This window comes from Magallana gigas, chromosome 8 (assembly GCF_963853765.1).
Source record: "Magallana gigas chromosome 8, xbMagGiga1.1, whole genome shotgun sequence".
NCBI lineage: Eukaryota > Metazoa > Mollusca > Bivalvia > Ostreida > Ostreidae > Magallana > Magallana gigas.
In genome coordinates, this window is record NC_088860.1 from 28,197,222 (window position 1) to 28,220,334 (window position 23,113).

At 34.6% G+C, this 23,113-nt stretch overlaps 1 protein-coding gene across 3 annotated transcripts in view; it reads right to left on the bottom strand.

Annotated features, from left to right (window-relative positions):
• LOC105338447 (renin receptor) overlaps nt 1–23,113 on the bottom strand; it is a 58,558-nt gene that overhangs the window by 24,621 nt on the left and 10,824 nt on the right. For all 3 annotated transcript variants that reach the window (XM_034473121.2, XM_034473122.2, XM_034473120.2), the window contains one exon: nt 14,614–14,802. In XM_034473121.2, the coding sequence (XP_034329012.2) occupies nt 14,614–14,802 (189 nt within the window). The remainder of the gene's footprint in view (nt 1–14,613; nt 14,803–23,113) is intronic.

Sequence of the window (23,113 nt, forward strand, 5' to 3'; positions counted from 1 at the left end):
AATCTTTAGTTTTTAAGATCTGTGTACAAACATAGAATTGTGAGCAAATCTTTGTATCTTGCTTATAATTCGAAGCTTAACACTAAAATATGGTTAGTAAATAGAAATTGTAAACAATTAAACACAAGAAACATGCACTACATGTATAACAAATAAAGAACACAATTTATTTTTTCAAAATGAATCATATATATACATGTATATACCTACATATTTCCGTCAGCGATATCAAACTCTATTTAAACTGAATAAACTCGAGAAAACGTCGAGCATCTCAACATAACCTATTGCATTAATCTACCATTATGCAAAAGATAATGCCGAATTACTGATAGAATGAATTGTATTTCAGAACCCCTATATCAGATTTTGCTTAATTTGCGCAGGTAAACAGTTAACTGTTTGATTTACCGAAGTATCCGTTTGATTTGATACGTAAAAATTACGAAATACAGACGATAGTTTCCAGGTTACAAAGCGTAAATAATGAATACGAAACGAAAATCAGGACAAGCTAACACCAACGTCATGTGTGAAAACTGTCAACGCATTGAAATATTTAGCCGCAATTTACTTCACAAAATCGGCACCAATATATTTTGCATGTTTTAAAATTTCCCTTCATACGCGAACTGTTGCACAACAAGCAGATTCATCATAGTCAAATCGACCCTTTTTCGTATAATGTCATGCCCGCTGCTTTAAACAAAGAACAAAGAAGTATGGAATACGAGTCTTGGTAAAATGGTAATGCAAACCCGGTGTCATATAATATTTTGAACCCCGCGATATATTGAACCCGGGTTCAAAATATCGCTGCGATATATTGAACCCCCCCATAAAATATTGAACCCGGGTTCAATATTTTATGGCCGCGATATTTTGAACCCCCCTCTATTTTTCATTGTTATTGGAGAGGGGGTTCAAAATATTATGGCTGCGATATATTGAACCCCCTACTTATTTCCAATTCCCATTAGAGAGGGGGTTCAAAATATTATGGCCGCGATATTTTGAACCCCCCTCTATTTTTCATTGGTATTGGAGAGGGGGTTCAAAATATTATGGCTGCGATATATTGAACCCCCAACCTTTTTCCAATTCCTATTGGAGAGGGGGTTCAAAATATTATGGCCGCGATATTTTGAACCCCCTATTTTTCTCAAATTCCTATTGGAGAGGGGGTTCAAAATATTATGGCTGCCATATTTTGAACCCCCCTCCATTATTAATTGCTTTTGGATAGGGGGTTCAAAATGTTATGGCTGCGATATATTGAACCCCCTATATATTTTCCAATTCCCTTTGGAGAGGGGGTTCAAAATATTATGGCCGCGATATTTTGAACCCCCCTCTATTATTCATTGCTATTGGAGAGGGGGTTCAAAATATTATGGCTGCGATATATTGAACCCCCTTCCTTTTTCCAATTCCCATTGGAGAAGGGGTTCAAAATATTATGGCCGAGATTTATTTTCAACCCCCTCTATTTTTCATTGCTTTTGGATAGGGGGTTCAAAATATTATGGCTGCGATATATTGAACCCCCTACATATTTTTCAATTCCCATTGGAGAGGGGGTTCAAAATATTATGGCCGCGATATTTTGAACCCCCCTTCTATTTTGCATTGGTATTGGAGAGGGGGTTCAAAATATTATGGCTGCGATATATTGAACCCCCTACCTTTTTCCAATTCCCATTGGATAGGGGGTTCACAATATTATGGCCGCGATATTTTGAACCCCCCTCTATTTTTCATTGCTATTTGAGAGGGGGTTCAAAATATTATGGCCGCGATATATTGAACCCCCAACCTATTTCCAATTTCCATTAGAGAGGGGTTTCAAAATATTATGGCTGCGATATATTGAAAACCCTTCTTATCACTGGCTATTGGAGATCTAGGGGTTTCAAAATTTAATTGCTGTGAAATTTAATTATAAATAATAATGCCACCCTTCTTTTATTGCTTTTGACCCCCCCCCCCCCCAATCTTTTCTTCATGCATATACAGAATTCAAATTATTTTTTTGGGGGGGGGGAGGGGGTAGATGGAAGGGGGGGGGGTATAATTGTGCTTTTATTGTCAGTCCGTAATAAAACATATTATGAATGAAAATCATATTGTTTTTTGTGATTCTTTTTGTTACCAAGAAAATAGGGTATCCTTGGAGGTTACTCTAAATGGTAGTCCCCAGGTGGGAGAAAAGGGGGCTAACACCTGTGTACTGTGTATACACACCGGTGGTAGCTAGGTAAACATTAATTGGCTCCCTTATTAACTGACATCAGCCTGTAAAATATCCCTGTTATGTAATACAATTTGGGAATTGTGAGTTTCTACTGATCAATTCATTTGTGACCGCATCGGCCATGGACTTGGAAGAGTACCATGATAAGAAGGGTTTTCAATATATCGCAGCCATAATATTATGAACCCCCTCTCCAATGGGAATTGGAAATAGGTATGGGGTTCAAAATATCGCTGCCATAATATTTTGAACCCCCTCTCCGAAGGGAATTGGAAATAAGTAGGGGGTTCAATATATCGCAGCCATAATATTTTGAACCCCTTCTCTAATAGCAATAAAAAATAGAGGGGGGTTCAAAATGTCGCGGCCATAATATTTTGAACCCCCTCTCCAATGGGAATTGGAAATAGGTAGGGGGTTCAATATATCGCAGTCATAATATTTTGAACCCCCTCTCCAATAGCAATGAAAAATTGAGGGGGGTTCAAAATATTGCAGCCATAATATTTTGAACCCCCTCTCCAAAGGGAATTGGAAATAAGTAGGGGGTTCAATATATCGCAGCCATAATATTTTGAACCCCCTCTCCAATAGCAATAAAAAATGGAGGGGGATTTAAAATATCGCGGCCATAATATTTTGAACCCACTCTCCAAAGGGAATTGGAATTAAGTAGGGGGTTCAATATATCGCGGCCATAATATTTTGAACCCCATCTCCAATGGGAATTGGAAATAGGTAGGGGGTTCAAAATATCGCAGCCATAATATTTTGATTAATAACTGCCAATCTTTTGTTTTGCCCAGGCCAAGTCTTGCCTACCCATTTTACCGGATGCCGAACACGAAGCTATAAAACTGATTGAAACACGCCTTCCCTTTATCATTATTTTCGTAATAACTCAGATTTGAAACAGAATTACCCCTTAATTTTTGCAATTTATATTTTCCTTCCCATAAGGATAATTTATGCTAAACTACGTTGAATTTGCCTCTGTAGTTCTTGAGAAGAAGATTTTTAAAAATGCATCCCCCTTTTTCTACAGTTTCAAGGTTTTCTCTGCTTTGAATATCGATCGGACTTTTATTTCTGCAATTTATATTCGCCCTCCCAATAGGGTGCTTTGTGCCAAATTTGGTTGAAATTGGATAAGCGGTTTTAGAGAAGTTCAAAATGTAAAAAGTTTACAGACGGACAGACGGACGACAGACAAAATGTGATGAGAATAGCTCACTTGAGCTTTCAGCTCAGGTGAGCTAAAAAGTCTTCCGTTCCTCATGTATTAATCAGTACAAAAAATCCATTCTGTAAACAGAAAATGGATATAAATTTACTGTAAAGGAATTCCCAAGAAATAAACAACACAAAAAGACAAAACGTCAATTTTTGAGTACTTTCTGTGATGACTGAAAGTTACGCCGGATCATACAGAACATAGTTAAAAGTTTGGATGTTCAAGTTTTTGTTAGTTATAATATCTCCTTCAGAAAAGAATTTCGTCTCGGGACTGGAAACGAACAAACGGAAGTGATTTAAGAAGTTGAAAGTACATATTTTAGTACATTTACCTTCGATACACTACTGTTCATCACATTGAGTAAAATGTTAAACAAGAGGCCCAGGGGCCACATCGCTCACCTGAGCAACAATTGCTTTAGTTCTGATTAAATTAGCATTACAGTTTCAAAATATCTTGACAACTAAGTACAGTAGATCTTGCTAAAAAAGTTGAAAATCTGCCAATTTTTATCCACCTCTTTCTTTTGGTAAATACCAAGCCCCTTTTGTTGTTGTACCTGTAAGAAGATTTTTCTCTATTCCTATATACCCCCCCCCCCCCCCCCCCCATTTTGTGGCCCCACTTTTCTCTAGGGTATCATGGTTACATCAAACTTATATCTGCATAACCTGTGCTTTCACACTAAGTACTGAGTTTTGGACCGAAAAACTTTCCCAGAATATTTTTAAAGATTTTCTCTATATATTCCTATGTAAAACTTGATCCCCCAATTGTGGCCCCACCCTACCCCCAGGGACCATGATTTGAACAAACTTGAATCTACACTACCTGAGAATGCTTCCATTCAAATTTGAGCTTTCCTGGCCTAATAGTTTTTGAGAAGAAGATTTTCTATATATATTCCTATGTAAAATTTGATCCCCCCATTTTGGCCCCACCCTACCCCCAGGGACCATGATTTGAACGAGATTGAATCTACGCTACCTGAAGATGATTCCATTATAATTTGAGCTTTTTTGGCCCAATAGTTTTTGAGAAGAAGATTTTTAAAGATTTTCTCTATATATTCCTATGTAAAAATTCATCCTCCTATTGTGGCTCAACCCTACCCCCTGGGACCATGATTTGAACAAACTTGAATCTACACTATCTGAGGATGCTTCCACTCAAATTTGAGGTTTCTTGGTCAAATAGATTTTTAAAGATTTTCTCTATATATTCCTATGTAAAACTTGACCCCCCAATTGTGGCCCAACCCTACCCCCAGGGACCATGATTTGAACAAACTTGAATCTACACTACCTGAGGATGCTTACATTCAAATTTGAGCTTTCCTGGCCTAATAGTTTTTGAGAAGAAGATTTTCTCTATACATTCCTATGTAAAACTTGATCTCCCCATTTTGGCCCCACCCTACCCCCGGGGACAATGATTTGAACGAGCTTTAATCTACACTACCTGAAGATAATTCCATTATAATTTGAGCTTTTCTGGCCTAATAGTTTTTGAGAAGAAGATTTTTAAAGATTTTCTCTATATATTCCTATGTAAAAATTCATCCCCCAATTGTGGCCCCACCCTACCCCCGGGGACCATGATTTGAACAAACTTGAATCTACAATATCTGAGGATGCTTCCACTCAAATTTGAGCTTTCCTGGCCTAATAGTTTTTGAGAAGAAGATTTTTAAAGATTTTCTCTATATATATTCTTATGTAAAACTTGATCCCCCAATTGTGGCCCCATCCTACCCCCGAGGATCATGATTTGAACAAACTTGAATCTACACTACCTGAAGATGATTCCATTATAATTTGAGCTTTTCTGGCCCAATAGTTTTTGAGAATATGATTTTTTAAGATTTTCTCTATATATTCCTATGTAAAACTTGATCCCCTTCTTGTGGCCCCTCCCTACCCCCCGGGGACCATGATTTGAACAAACTTGAATCTACACTACCTGAAGATGATTCCATTATAATTTGTGCTTTTTTGGCCCAATTGTTTTTGAGAAGAAGATTTTTAAAGATTTTCTCTATATATTCCTATGTAAAACTTGATCCCCTTCTAGTGGCCCCTCCCTACCTCCGGGGACCATGATTTGAACAAACTTGAATCTACACTACCTGAAGATGATTCCATTATAATTTGAGCTTTTTTGGCCCAATTGTTTTTCAGAAGAAGATTTTTAAAGATTTTCTCTATATATTCCTATGTAAAACTTGATCCCCTTCTTGTGGCCCCTCCCTACCCCGGGGACCATGATTTGAACAAACTTAAATCTACACTATCTGAGGATGCCTCCACACAAGTTTTAGCTTTTCAGGCCGAATAGTTTTTGAGAAGAAGATTTTTGAAAAATACCAACAAATTTTCAATAATTCTCAATTATCTCCCCTTTAAAGAGGGCGTGGCCCTTCATTTGAACAAACTTGAATCCCCTTCACCTAGTGGTGCTTTGTGCTAAATTTGGTTGAAATCTGCCTAGTGGTTCTTGAGAATAAGATTAAAATGTGAAAAGTTAACGACAACGAAGACAACGACTACGACAACGGACAAATTGTGATCAGAAAAGCTCACTTAAGCCTTTGGCTCAGGTGAGCTAAAAAAAATCTAAAGTTAAAATTTAAAAAATTCTATTGCTTGAACGCTACGAGTGAGAACAGTGACATTATACGACCAAATGAAACCCGTTAAACACATGTTCAATCAAATGTCAATTATCCATACAAGTTTTGTGTCTTGATCTCTTACAGTTTCTGAGATCTTGTGGGTAGTTTCTTTTTAAAAAAGAATGCTACCTGAGATATTTGAGATGTCTCAACGGAAGTAGAATTTTTTTCCTTTTTCTACCATGTGTAGATGACCTTTGTTTTACTTAAGCTTAAATGTTACTTCCATGCTATATAACCAAAATGATTTTAAAGTGTACTTCCTGTGAGGACCAGAAGTTAAGCCGGATAAATCAAAATAGTGTAAACACATGTACATACATAGGTTTATCATCCCAAGAAGTTTAGTTGTTCAAGTCGTTACTGCTTTTGAGATCTTGCCGAAATAAAGTTTTTTGTCTCGGGACAGGAAACGGACAAACGGAAGTGCTCAAAAAAATTAAATTTATTGTTTCTTGTTTACTTGCTTATCTTACATTATTATTTATCGAAGAAACTAAAACTACCGAATAAAAACAGTTAAACCGATAAACAGCTTGATTTGTTTGAACTCTTTCGGTGTGGACCGGAAGTGACGGTCGACAAAATGAAACTGTTTAAACACATCTTCAATCAAATGTCTATAATCAGTGAAACATTCATGTATTGAACATTTACAATTTTTGAGGTCTTGCGGGTACAAAATATGTTTTAACAAGAGGCCCAGGGGCCACATCGCTCAACTGAGCAACAATTGCATTAATTCTGATCAAATTAATATTACAGTATCAAAATATCTTGACAACTGAGTACAGTAGATCTTGCTAAAAAAAATTGAAAATCTGCCAATTTTTATCCACCTCTTATTTTTTGGTAAAAATCAAGCCCCTTTTGTTGTTGTACCTGTAAGAAGATTTTTCTCTATTCCTATATACCCCCCCCCCCCCCCCCCCCCATTTCGTGGCCCCACTTTTCTCTAGGGAATCATGGTTTTATCAATCTTTAATCTCCATAACCTGTGCTTTCACATTAAGTACTGAGTTTTGGACCGAAAACTTTCCCAGAATATTTTTAAAGATTTTTTCTATATATTCCTATGTAAAAATTCAAACCGCCATCACGGTCCCACCCTACCACTAGGGACTGTGATTTTGCAAACTTGAATTTACACTACCCGAGGATGCCTCTACACAAGTTTAAGCTTTTCTGGCCAAATAGTCTTTAAAAAGAAGATTTTTAAAGATTTTCTCTATATATTCTTAAGTAAAAATTCATCCCCCGTTGTGGCCTCACCCTACCCCTGGACTATCATTTAAACAAACTTGAATCTATATGATCTGGGGATGCTTCCACTCAAATTTGGGCTTTCCTGGCCTAATAGTTTTGAGAAGAAGAATTTTAAAGATTTTCTCCACACATAAAAATTTATCCCCCATTGTGGCCCCGCCCTACCCCCAGGGACCATGATTTGAACAAACTTGAATCTACATTATCTGAGGATGGTTACACGCCAATTTGAGCTTTCCTGGCCAAATAGTTTTTAAAAGAAATTTTTTAAAAGATTTTCTCTATATATTTCTATATAAAAATTTATCCCACAATTGTTGCCCCACCCTACCCCCGGGGACCATGATTTCAATAAAATGGAATCTACACTATCTGAGGATGCTTCAACTCAAATTTGAGCTTTCCTGGCCTAATAGTTTTTGAGAAGAAGATTTTTAAAGATTTTCTCTATATATTCCTATGTAAAACTTGATCCCCTAATTGTGGCCCACCCTACCCCCGGGGACCATGATTTGAACAAATTTGAATCTACCCTTCCTGAGGATGCTTCCACTCAAATTTGAGCTTTCCTGGCCTAATAGTTTTTGAGAAGAAGATTTTTAAAGAATTTCTCTATATATTCGTACGTAAAAATTGATCCCCTAATTGTGGCCCCACCCTACCCCCGGGGACCATGATTTGAACAAATTTGAATCTACACTTCCTGAGGATGCTTCCATTTTAATTTGAGCTTTTCTGGCCTAATAGTATTTGAGAAGGAATTTTTAAAGATTTTCTCTATATATTCGTATGTTAAACTTCATCCCCCAATTGTGGCCCCACCCTACCCCCGGGGACCATGATTTGAACAAACTTGAATCTACACTACCTGAGGATGCTCCCATTTTAATTTGAGCTTTTCAGGCCTGTTAGTTTTTGAGAAAAAGATTTTTAAAGATTTTCTCTATATATTCCTATGTAAAACTTGATTCCCCAATTGTGGCCCCTCCCTACCCCCGGGGACCATGATTTGAACAAACTTGAATCTACACTACCTGAGGATGCCTCCACACAAGTTTAAGCTTTTCAGGTCGAATAGTTTTTGAGAATAAGATTTTTGAAAAATACCAACAAATTTTCAATAATTCTCAATTATCTCCCCTTTAAAGAGGGCGTGACCCTTCATTTGAACAAACTTGAATCCCCTTCACCTAGTGGTGCTTTGTGCCAAATTTGGTTGAAATCTGCCCAGTGGTTCTTGAGAAGAAGATGAAAATGTGAAAAGTTTACAACAACGACGACGACAACAAAGACGACGACAACAACGACAGACAACGGACAAATTGTGATCAGAAAAGCTCACTTGAGCCTTTGGCTCAGGTGAGCTAAAAAAGCTTCTTGAGATAATCGAGATATCTCACCGGAAGTAGAATTTTTTCGTTTATTTAACATTGCATAGATGAGAAATGTAAGGATTTACATTAATATCTTTATTTTACGGAAAATAAATAAATACCGGTGTCATATAATATTTTGAACCCCGCGATATATTGAACCCGGGTTCAAAATATCGCTGCGATATATTGAACCCCCCCAAAAATATTGAACCCAGGTTCAATATTTTATGGCCGCGATATTTTGAACCCCCCTCTATTTTTCAATGGTATTGGAGAGGGGGTTCAAAATATTATGGCCGCGATATTTTGAACCCCCTACCTTTTTCCAATTCCCATTGGAGAGGGGGTTCAAAATATTATGGCCATGATATTTTGAACCCCCCTCTATTTTTCATTGGTATTGGAGAGGGGGTTCAAAATATTAGCCAAGTTGGTAAGGGGGAGATTCTCCCACATAGCAGCTTTGAAAGGTTAACAGGTATGGAAGAAGATTTTCTAAGATTTAATACATTTTAACTATATGGCCATATTGGCCCCACCCTTGAGCCAGAACCCCTGACCCAGGGGTCATGAATTTCACAATTTTGGTAGAGGGCCTCATTGACATTATAACCAGGCATTTAGTTTTTAACAAATATGTATGGGAGTAGAGAAGAAGATTTTTGAAAATTTGGCTTTTTTGCATATTTGACCCTACATGTGGCGCCCCGGGGATGGTAGAGCCATGAATTTCACAATTTAGTTTTCTTTTACCATAGAGATGCCTCAGACCAAAAATGGTAACAATCAGCCTTGTAGTTTTTAATAAGAAGTGTAAAATGTCAAACTGTTAACGCACGACGACGGACGGATAGCAATAGGTCACCTGAGTTTACTCAGGTGACCTAAAAAAAGCCTCGAGACATTATCATTCTCTATCAGTCCTGAAAACTTGAAGTAAATCTATCCAGTCATCTCTGAGAAATCATGTGGACAAAAAATGGGGGGAAAAAATAATAACTAGACTCTTGTTGCTATAGCAACAGAAAGGTCTTCCGTTCCTCATGACTGTATTAATCTGTACAAAAAATCCATTTCTCTTGTAAACAGTAAACAGATAAATTACGACCAAATAAAACCTGTTAAAAACATGTTCAATCAAATGTCCATTATCCATATAAGTTTTGTGTCTTGATATCTCACAGTTTTTGAGATTTTCTGGGTATTTTGGTTTTTTTCATTTGAGATGTCTCAAGGTAGACCTTTTTTGGTTTTTTTTTTACCATGTGTAGATGACCTTTTGTATTTCTATAGCTAAAATGTTACTTCCATGCTAAATAACCAAAATATTTTTAAAAAATCAAAATTGGGTGTACTTTCTGTGATGACCGGAAGTTACGCCGGATAAAACAAAATAGTGTTAACATCTGTACATACATAGCTCTATCATAACACAAAGTTTGGTTGTTCAAGTCGTTACTGCTTTTGAGATCTCGTCGAAATAAGGTTTTTTGTTTCGGGACAGGAAACGGAAAGGCTCAATGTAAATTGTATCAAATATTTTTTGTATACTTGCCTTCTGTACATTATTGTACATCAAGCTCACTACAAATATCAAAGGAATAAAGTGAAATTGATTAACAGCTTGATTTGTTTGAACTCTTCGAGTGTGGAATCATATTTTGAACTTTTTTCTATTTATATAATTATATGTACCATCAAGGATAAGGATTGCAGTGTTTGAATCTCCGGATGCCAGAAGTCCCGCACAAATATCATTGTGTGATTGCGAATCACTTCACCTCATGTGATATGGTCGAAGCCCATATATTGTGGAACGAACTAAGACATCATAGCTTCTCTGACATTCTTGACAATTTTAGAAATACAGAATGATTTATCGATTCCAAATAACGTTTTTAGTATGTTATTTTAACGACCAGCTTGTAGTTTTGTTATTCTATTCCTACACACGTTTTTTTGCACAAAGTGAGAATTGAACATAATTTTTCAAACTGTGATTTAGAATTTCTGTCAAATTTTAACAATCTTCATCACTAAAAGAATTGGTTTCGAAATATATTCCATTGTTTTCAGGTCTCAGCAAAAGCTTCCAAAAGTTTTGTAAGTTGTTCTATTAGCTCTGCGGATGACATTGCTTTTGTATCAACTATAGTTCTATGAGAATATTTTTGCAGATCAGAATCTTTCAATTCTTTGCCCACAAAATGACAAGGACAAGCATGTGCTTTCTCATAAAGAATCATATTATGTTTTAAATAAACTTGTGTATGGGTCTTGCAGAAAATAACTTGCATTTGTTTTTCTTTTTATCCACATACAGGGCAAATTCTGAGTGACTTTGTGCCCAAATAATGGGTGCTTACGCCTGATGCAGGTGTGGAACTTGCATATAACTTATTACGTAGTATTCCCTTGTGGAAATGTAAAATGCATTTGCTACAAACAACGTCATTTTCTGAAACCATTTTTGCAATGATAGAGCCAAGTGTCGTTTCTTTTGCCTTTAAATGTCCTTCGATTTCCACAACTGGCATACTGCATAAAACACAACTAAACGATTTTGGCATGGTAAACAGTCTTGACTAAAGACAAACCTCATGCAAGCTAATACAGAGTCCCTATAAGTACCGGTATATAGATCGATAGTATAATTACTTAAAGAACAAGAGGCCCAAAGGGCCACATCGCTCACTTGAGCAACACTTGCTTTATATGGGCGTTCAAAGGATATTGTGCCATATGGCCCATTGACTGATTAACAAAAAATGAATATCCAAATTTTACACTTATTTTTGAATATACTTAATCTTTTACATATTTACCTTTATGGAATACCATTTTTACCGAAAATAAAACCATAAGCAATATAAATAACTAAATATTTAGTTGGTGTAAAACAATTAACTTCTAGTTCCCTTTGTTTTAGCCTCCCCTCCAATCACTTTATAAAATGATTAAAATACATGAGAGCATAAAGGTACATTTTCTCCCTTCACTACTTACTAGTTAGTGTATTTTATTTTTAAAAATCCTATATGTGAAAGATGAAAAGTGTACCTTAATGCACCAGAATGAATGCGCTCAATTCCTCAAAGAACTGCGAACGCTAACGCCCGTTAGCCGGAAAGATGTTTTTGAAAACATTTCCATTTTCCGTTATTTTCTATTATGAAATGAGCTATTTTAACCCAAAATACAAAGTTATCTCTCTTTGTTTGACCAAATCATTTATATTAAATGAAAATATACATAAATGTTTACATTATTATAAAAAAATTAACTTTAATTAGACAACTTTCAAACAAGTGAAAAGCTGTCAATGTGACAGCAAACCGGGTTTTCTTTTATGTGAACTTTATCCATAATCCATGTCAACCCATATCCAGTGAAATGGTGTACCCTATATGCAATATTTTGCCAAACAGTGACTAAGTTCAAAAGCTGGTATCTTTTTCATAAATTATCAGAAATCAAAATCCTAGCAATATGCACACCTCTGATATACCCTATGTACAATTGATCTGCAAAAGAACAACTTCCTATCTTGAAATCTGTAGGAGGAGTTGTCTGTACAATGAGGGTACCCTATATGCAATATTTTGCCAAAAAATGACTAAGTTCAAAAGCTAGTATTTTTTTCATAAATTATCGGACATCAAAATCCTAGCAATATGCACACCTCTGATATATGTACAATTGATCTGCAAAACAACAACTTCCTATCTTGAAAACTGTAGGAGGAGTTATCCGTACAATGAGGGTACCCTATATGCAATATTTTGCCAAAAAGTGACTAAGTTCAAAAGCTGGTATTTTTTTCATAAATTATCGGAAATCAAAATCCTAGCAATATGCACACTTCTGATATATGTACAATTGATCAGCAAAACAACAACATCTTATCTTGAAATCTGTAGGAGGAGTTATCTGTACAATGAGGGTACCCTATATGCAATATTTTGCCAAAAAGTGACTAAGTTCAAAAGCTGGTATTTTTTTCATAAATTATCAAAAATCAAAATCCTAGCAATATGCACACTTCTGATATATGTACAATTGATCTGCAAAACAACAAAACATCTTATCTTGAAAACTGTAGGAGGAGTTATCCGTACAATGAGGGTACCCTATATGCAATATTTTGCCAAAAAATGACTAAGTTCAAAAGCTGGTATTTTTTTCATAAATTATCAGAAATCAAAATCCTAGCAATATGCACACCTCTGATATATGTACAATTGATCTGTAAAACAACAACTTCCTATCTTGAAAACTGTAGGAGGAGTTATCTGTACAATGAGGGTACCCTATATGCAATATTTTGCCAAAAAGTGACTAAGTTCAAAAGCTGGTATTTTTTTCATAAATTATAGGAAATCAAAATCCTAGCAATATGCATACTTCTGATATATGTACAATTGATCAGCAAAACAACAACATCCTATCTTGAAAACTGTAGGAGGAGTTATCCGTACAATGAGGGTACCCTATATGCAATATTTTGCCAAAAAATGACTAAGTTCAAAAGCTGGTATTTTTTTCATAAATTATCGGAAATCAAAATCCTAGCAATATGCACACTTCTGATATATGTACAATTAATCTGCAAAACAACAACTTCTTATCTTGAAAACTGTAGGAGGAGTTATCCGTACAATGAGGGTACCCTATATGCAATATTTTGCCAAAAAGTGACTAAGTTCAAAAGCTAGTATTTTTTTCATAAATTATAGGAAATCAAAATCCTAGATATATGCATACTTCTGATATATGTACAATTGATCAGCAAAACAACAATATCCTATCTTGAAATCTGTAGGAGGAGTTATCTGTACAATGAGGGTACCCTATGTGCAATATTTTGCCAAAAAATGACTAAGTTCAAAAGCTGGTATTTTTTTCATAAATTTTCGGAAATCAAAATCCTAGCAATATGCACACTTCTGATATATGTACAATTGATCTGCAAAACAACAACATCTTATCTTGAAAACTGTAGGAGGAGTTATCCGTACAATGAGGGTACCCTTTTGGCAGCCGCCCGCCATTTTCACCATTTTAATAACCTGATTTTTCCTACGGAAAACCCGGTTAAAAATGACTTTTAGTTAGGCGGCTAGACAATGCTATCGTTAGCAGTCCTTCAAATATTATACAGAAATTTCTTTAAAAATTGAAGTGAAAAGGTTAAATACTTATATTTTTTGGAAAATGACAGTAACATTGATAACTCACGATAGTTTGAAGTATTGTAAGCTGAATTTTTAATAAGAAATTCTCTATAAGATTTCTTACCAATTTGTAATAAATGTATAACGAATTGCGGCTATACCAAAGTTTTTTCTACTGTCCCTTGAAATTTGCTAAAATCAAGTACAAGCTTTGGTGTAAATATTGGCATTTCTGGTGCAGTGGTTCTTGAGAAGATTTTTTAAGACACATACCCTATTTTCACTGTTACCTCCCTTTTAAAAAGGGTTTTGTCTTTTATTTTAACAATTTATCTCCACCCATGAGGATACTTTGTAACAAGTTTGGTTAAATTTGGCCTAGTAGTTATAGAGAAGAGGTAAAACATGTGAAAAATTTATGGACAGGCCAATGGATAAGGTACAATAGGTGATCAGAAAAGCTCACTTGAACCGAAGGTACAAGTGAGCTTAAAAAACTGTGTTCTGTATATTTTTCATATTTTTGATAATTATCTACATTGTATCTGGATGAATGATATAATCCTTTTATAAATGATTGAACAAGGACAACTCCTGATTTATAATTTCAAATTACTTAAAAATCTTTTTACCGTGTTGATAACATCCTGTATAAGCTGGAGCTCTCCCATTAGTTTCAAGTCACTTGGCCTACTTGAGTTCAGGGTACCTGTAGTGTGCCTCTGTTGAACAGAGTCCGAGTCCAAAAGGCGATCTGCCATTTTCCTCATTGTATCAGGAAGTTTACGGAATACGTCAAAATCAGAATGGACATCAAAAAACTAAAATCAAAAAATATACATTCAGAACAAGGCTGGAATAAGGGAGTGACTGAATAAATTTTTCCTTTTTGATATGACTTTTTCGATTACGACACATTTAATAAGACAGCTGCACAAAATATAAAAATACCTATCTCATTACTTAATCAAATTCACAAGTAAATGATTGATGCTGATTGGTTGATGGGGCAACATTATCAATAACATATACGGACTAATCCACAATGTTGTGCATTTTATTTGAAGATGTTGTATGCAGAATTAGTCATTTTAAATCAATGGACATTTTAGAAAGAAGCAGTTTCACTTTACAGAAACATCTTGGTGATGGACGCTACAAATATCGCACCAATATAACTATGTTATGTTGTAAATCTTATAGAAAGTATGAATCTTTTGTCCGTATCTTTGTGAAATGAAAAATGCTCTGAAGGGTATATGCCCACTAATGATCTCATTTATCATTTGTATTCAATTAAACAAAAGTAAGAGAGAGAGAGAGAGAGAGAGAGAGAGAGAGAGAGAGAGAGAGAGAGAGAGAAGAGAAAAAGAGATCTTGTTTGTTTGATGGTTATGCATGTATTTAAACAATAAAAAGCTTTCTTTAGTGATTCATGCAGGATATGAAGGTAGTGACATTGCAGAAACAATTATATGCTGATTATGTTAATATTTTCAGCTAAGATCCCTACCTTCATAACCCGCAAGAATCGTTTTAAAAGGCATTTTTTTTTAAGGAGAAGGAAACTAAAAATATGTACAATACCGTATATCCGTTTCTTGGGGGAGTTTTTTCACGTGTCAGTCATTTTTTTTACTTAAAAAAGTTTCTTATAGAGAAGATGATACAGGATATAGTTTCTGTGTATTCAATTATTTGTAAGTGAAGAAGAGATTGCGAAAATAGCAAAAATTAGATCATCGCGAAAATTACTGTATTTATGATAAATCAATTAAGCATCTACTATAGTTGTAAATAATATTTATTTTTATTAAAAACCTTGACCAATGAAAAAATCAAGAAAATCAATCGCTTTATTTAAATTTGCCGCCGCTATGGGAGCTGCTGCCATTGAAAGCAAAATTTAGTGTCGGAGGAATCTTTGCATTGTTATGGAGATTGTCAAGAGATGCCAAGTATCGTAGAAATATCTGCCTTTATTATTTCGACATGATTATTCCATCTTCAGAGAATGTCTTCAAACATCCCTTTTACAATTGTAACATACTTATTCAGTAAGCGAAGAACTAGATGCAGGTCTGTAGCTCCCTGTCTGAAAAAATTCGGATGGACGACCTGGGAGCTACAGTGCCTCCCATAGTAAAAAACTGCAATTTACGGTGCACAAAAAATTGCACTAGTTTTGTACTGATTACCGGTAATCTCATTTCCGAACACATTCTGTACAAATATTTGATTCCAAAAAATTCTTCGATCAAATACTACAGATATCATCACTTCACTTGCCTCTGATATTCTTTTAAACACCATCACCAGTCCCGTGAAGTGAAGAGGTGCAATTTGTTAACATGTAAAAATGGCGACTCTCGATCTCGATGTGAATTGATATACTTTATTTTCCGAGTTCGGTTAGCATGTTTCAAAGAAAGTCTGCGGCAAGTAAAGTAACAATATCAGTACTAGTAGTAAATTGTCTGAAAAATTAAACAGTACTAATTGTTTTCATAGAATCTGTGTGAAAATAAGGTTAATCTGTCCAAAACTAGCGCAATTTTTTGTGCGCCATAAATTGCAGTTTTTTACTTTGGGAGGCACTGTAGCTCCCAGGTTGCCAATCCGAATTTTTTCAGACCGGGAGCTACAGACCTGCAGCTAGCGAAGAACTTGATTTGATTAGATGCTGTCATTTTATATATTCAATAAAAATGCATACATTTATGCATACAGGTATTTATTCTTTAGATTGATGTGTGAACATAAACATAATGTTTTTTGTTCAGTCCATTACTGAATATCAGAAAGGCATAAATCAGCGTTTTATTCAGAGCACTGCATATGTACATTGTGAAGAATTATGTGTAAACAAAATTTAATGTCAAATGACAGTGATAACTTTTCATACTTATAAAAAAATCGCTATAAAAAGTCTTAAATTTCATTATTTTCCACCTTCACGGGACTACAAAACAGTTCACTATATCTGTAAATTCTTTATATCCGAATTCGTTATAGCCATAAAATTTTGCAAAGTTTGTTAAGATTCTGCCAGGGACTTAAAAAAACTTTGCTATATCCGAGAATTTGCTATATCCATGTTCATACTAAACGAGTTTTACTGTATAATCTTAACTTACTTAGTTCATATGATTCGTGAAAAAATTGTGATTATAAAACACAATATGAAATTTTAAAGCATAGAAAACTTTATTACAACAGAAATAAGGTGTTCTATCAGCAGAATTGAAGCAATATTTTGTACCGTTTTTTTGATGGGCAGTGTACAGTTTTTTTAAAATCCAAATTCCAGTTTTTTGGTCTTCTACAGCCTAGCTCAGCTCTCTCTCTCTCTCTCTCTCTCTCTCTGCAGCTGACTGAGTCTAGTTATTTTTTTTAATTTTTTTCGGACACTTTTTCTCAAATACGTTTCAGTCGATTTTGAAGAAACTTTTATATCTTACTATAAATAAAATTTGGGAGAAAATTATAGATCCTTGCTTTTTTTTTGCCTTCACTTCGACCCGAGATATATCAGATTTCATGTTTTTGCTTCTTCAAGATTTTTCTTGAAAGGTATCACAGATAAAGCTTTCAAAGTTTCAGCAATTATAAAGGGTCTATAGCCACAGTGCCTTTTGCATATATAAATAGTCACTTTAATTTCCCGTTGTCATCGGAAAGAAACAAAAAATATTAGTTTTTCAAGGTTTTTATTTTCAATATTTTTCTGAGTTTTTTTTTTTTAAGAGACATTTTAAATGAATGCAAAATATGTAATTCCTTTTTTTTCTCAAGATTTGGGCTCCAAGGTCCTAAGCGAGAATTCCTGTGGCACAATGGTTAGAGAGGACAACTTGTCCCCTGGCGACCCATGTTCAATCCCTAAGTGCTGAATGTGTTTTCTGTATATAATGGATTTTAATAATATTTTCATTTTAATTTCGATCATCAATAGTCAAAATAATAGTGCCTTTTTCTAGCATTAATATATGTCTATTTATTTTTTTATTGGACTAAATGGAATTTGAAGAGGTGTTGAGAAATGATAGAAAAGAACAAGTATCCCGATAGCGTATAATCAAAGGCTGGAATGGCCACAAAGGCGTCTAGCTGACATTTTCTTTTATATAGATATCATTAATTGATTTCTGTACTAATTAATAGTCATATATCAAATAATTTTAGAATAAAAAAGTATAGGAATTATGCTTTGTGCTGCTTTAAAAAACTCAATATATATTTCCTTATAAAATAGTTAATGATGCATTTATAATACAATAACTCATCATGGTTACAAAAAATTGAAGGAATTTCAAAGTTCAAAAATAAAGTATTTTCTTTTTGCTTTGAACAGTCTTTGAACAATTTTCACTCGTTCATAATTTGAATACAAGGATAAAACACATTAACAGTGTGTCCCTAATTATGAAAATAAAACATGTTTTTATTTATTTCAATTCCCGTTTGAAACAAAATTATCGTATTTTTCAGGGCATAGGCCGGTATTCTTTTTTCTCAGATGCGCAAGCCTCGGCTTATCCACTGGGATAATTTTAATTACTCTTTGAACTTTCTACATCGATATTCTGAAAGTATCTATACTACTATATTAAAATAATAGATTTGAATTTTTGGGCTTTAATACCAAGAAATCGGAAAAGTACTGTCATTTGTTTTAAATATTTTAAACATTATTGGCACTTGAAGATTACCAATTTGTTTTAATTTTTTCTAAATCAAGCTTCACTAATTAATAATCAACGAAAATTCCTTTAAAAAAATCCTGAAATCATATGGATTTTTCGGATTTTACAATCTTGCGCATGCATATGCGCATTACATTCACGCTAAATCACGGGAGGATCTTTAGTTTTTATTTCCACAATATCACATTTGCATGGATAAACTCAGAAACGATCTTACAAATAGGTGAAAATTTTCATTGAAAATTTGTCATATATATATTCTGTTCATCAAAGGAAATGCGTTGAAAAACTCTAACTCATTGCATTTATTATGAACTCGTAGCGAGTGAAAAACATTGCTGGAGAAATTGTTGAATTCTTTATTAATATGAATTAAATTTTTAGATGAAAGGTATTTACAGCCTCAAAATGGTTTATTATGAATAATTTGACTGTTATTTTCAATGCAGCTTCATTAATTTTCTTCATTTCGGAGTGATCATTCTGCAAATGGGTATATGGGAGGCATTTTAACTGTGGTTACATGTAGGCCTGTCCCGAGACACAGTTAGATTATTCTAATTAAGCAGAGTGTAGTGAAATTAATAGCATTATTGTAGGCTTAAAGTTTTATTATGTAAATGGCAACAATACGGTGTGTTGATGTATCTATTTTGTAAATGTCCGATATTATATACAATGTCAACCCGTGCATGCACGGGTCAAAGTCTAGTATATACTTAATGTGATGACTTTCTTAATCAGCGGTCACACTTTCACTATAGTAATCATCGTTTGAAAATCAGCTTATCCCCCAGATTGGCTAGTCTAAGGATTTTTCCTGAATTTTGTCTAAAACCTAGAACTGTCCTAAAGGGACTAATACCCCCGCAAGGCTAATTTCAAATGGGACAAATAATTGAATTGAATAATAAAGGTTTTGAACACATACAAAAAAAAAAAAATTCTAGAATTGTAAAAAACAAAAAAAAGTTAACAAAGAAAAATTAAAATCAAAATTGTCAGAATTTCACTGTAGATACATATGTATAGTCAGTAATACATTTACAAATTTATGTATCTGATATTTTTTTTTATTTAGTTGTTTTAAATAACAAGAGGCCCATGGGCCACATCGCTCACCTAAGGAACAATAAGTATGATGAAATCAGCTTAATGGAGTCATAATACAAACTATCTGGACAATGTACAATAATACATGTAGATGCTGTATAAATAAAATCCATTTTCCCCCTGGATGTTCTTATGTTTATTATCATTAGTCCCTTTTCTAACAGAATGATTTTATGGTCATATCACATGTTGAGTATTGCAGTTCTCAAAAAGATCTTTAACAATTGTTTATATATGGGATAAAAAGCTACATCAAACTCTGAACCTTCTTGTGAGGCCGAAGAATTCTTGATTCGTAAGTCCTGGAGCCAAAGTCTTAACAATTATAAAGAATCATCTGGCTGATTAGTTTCTGAGAAGAAGATTTTCAAAGATTTACTCTATATATTCCTATGTAAAACTTCGACCCCCCCCCTCCTATTGTGGCCCCACCCTACCCCCGGGGGTCATGGTTTTCACAACTTTGAATCTTCACTACCTGAGGGTGTTTCCACACAAGTTTCAACTTTCCTGGCTGATTAGTTTCTGAGAAGAAGATTTTTAAAGATTTACTCTATATATTCCTATGTAAAACTTCGACCCCCCCCCCCTATTGTGGCCCCACCCTACCACGAGGGGTCTTGATTTTCACAACTTTGAATCTACACTACCTGAGGATGCTTCCACACAAGTTTCAGCTTTCCTGGCTGATTAGTTTCCTAGAAGAAGATTTTTAAAGATTTACTCTATATATTCCTATATAAAACTTCGACACCCCCCCCCCCCCCCCCATTGTGGCCCCACCCTACCCCCGGGGGTCATGATTTTCACAACTTTGAATCTACACTACCTGAGGATGCTTCAACACAAGTTTCAGCTTTCCTGGCTTTATGGTTCTTGAGAATAAGATTTTTGAAAATTTCTCAAAATTTTTCATTAATGCCCTTGGCGCTTAATTTTCACAACTTTGAATCCCCTTTGCCTAAGGATGATTTGTGCCAAGTTTTGTTGAAATTGGCATAGTAGTTCTTGAAAAGATGTTGAAAATATGAAAAGTTTACAGACAGACGGACAGACAGACAGACGGATGACAGACAAAATGTGATCAGAAAATGACAATAACCCCTCCCTTTGCAGTAAATGGTAATACAGGTAGCAAAGCAATGCTCTTCCGTTGATAAAACTTTGAATATCTTTCTAATAAAAGTCTTGAGAGATGCAATTAGTTGTTTCAAATTTTCCCCTGTTTCTCCAGTGGTACAATGGAACTCCATATCAGAAAGGACTATGATTTTCTTTGATGAGCTTGATTAATTTAATAAACTCCCAAAACATTACCATAAATACCATACTATTTAAAAATATGTAAAAAAGAAAATTTAATATTACAAACAATTTTAAAATTGCCAAAACACTACAATCATATCAGTAATTTTGAATTTCATTTAAATCAATGCCCTACAGGGTCACTTTATCAATTTACTTGACTAATAAATTTAAACAACTAGTTAACTTCTTTATTAATAATGATATTATTTATTTCCTTATAATGATAGAAACTTTTGGTTTACATGAAACAGTTTTAAAATAGCCCCAAAACCACTGCCCATTTTACAGATTATCAATTTTCCCTAAACACATACTCCATCTAAACCATGGCTCAGATAATGGCCCCCTTGGGAGAAATGGATTCAGCCACACTTGTCTTTGATGTTCTTATAAGCTCCTAAGAATTTATCATTGACAAACACAAATTTTGCATTGTCAGTTGATAGAATACTTATAAAAAATAAATTTAGTTAAGACATAAAGACAAAAAACCTCCATCTGGATGTATTTAATATATAAATATATTTTTAATACTATTATTTAATTAATAAAATCTGTAAGAATTACCTCCCTTACTTTTCAACATCAGTGTACAATATATAGAATAAAGAAAATGAAAACTGTCATAAAATCATTAAATCTTGACCTTAAAAATATTGCAGGTGCACATCTTCAGATGGTGATCAACATGTGCACAAATTTTCAGACTGTTCAACGCAGTACTAAAAAATTCTATAGGGGGGACAAAGTTGCGTCTTCAGACAAACGGATAGATGGACAGACGGACAGATGGACAGGGTGAAACCAATATACCCCCCTAAACTTCGTTTGTGGGGGTATAATGAGCAATTCGGCCTATGCCCCACATCGCCATATGCCCAGAAAAATATGGATCCTATGGTATGAAATCTACACCCCATGCAGTACTAAAAAATTCTATAGGGGGGACAAAGTTGCGTCTACAGACAAACGGATAGATGGACAGACAGACAGATGGACAGACGGACAGGGTGAAACCAATATACACCCCTAAACTTCGTTTGCGGGGGTATAATGAGCAATTCGGCCTATGCCCCGCATTGCCATATGCCCAGAAAAATATGGATCCTATGGTATGAAATCTACACCCCGTGCTTTCTATAATGCTCGACCAAACCAGCTGCATTATCATGGTTACTTATCGCGTTTGTTTTCAGTCATTGTTCTTCATAGGGGTTCTTGTATGAAATGCCAATATTTATATTTGTTTCGCATTTATTTGCAGAAGTTTTGCAATTATTCGCGAAAGTAACGCGTTATATCGTGAAAGTCTCATGTTTATCTGCGAAAGTTTCACGTTTATTCGCGAAAATTATGCATTTATTCACGAAAGTTTCGCATAATATCGCGAAAGTTTTGTGGTTATTCGCAAAAATTACACATTAAATCACAAAATTCGCGAAAGTTACGGGTTTATTCGAAAAAAAATATTTTTTTAACTACGAAAATGAGCTCAATGGGCTTTAGTATGAATCAGACTTAGTGGATGTATATTATATGACTGCATGAATACATAATATTCAGTCAGGATATTAAAACATATGGGATGCTAAATATTTCAAGCTTACAGTTTTCATTTGTTACAATTAGAAATTCAAGTCTGCTTTTAAATTTTTAAAACTTGTGGTCAGGATGTTGGTATTGTTATACTCTGCGTCAAAATTGAACATGACACGATTTGAAAAGTCACATCAAAAAGGAATTAATATATAATACATGTATATCAATTCTGACTCCCGAAAACAGATTTTATAAGTAACAAATCATCAATTATGCATACTGAGTTTTGAGAATTGATTCCCTGCTTTAACATGGGCATTAAGTGACATTTTCGAAGTTCATTTTGTTGTTTGACTTAAACGGTAGTACTACACACTGGCGTCGGAAGCAAATTGAAAGTGGGGGGGCAAGACTAATCCTGCGAGAAAAAGTGGGGGGGGGCTGAACCCTCTATCATGCTATGTTT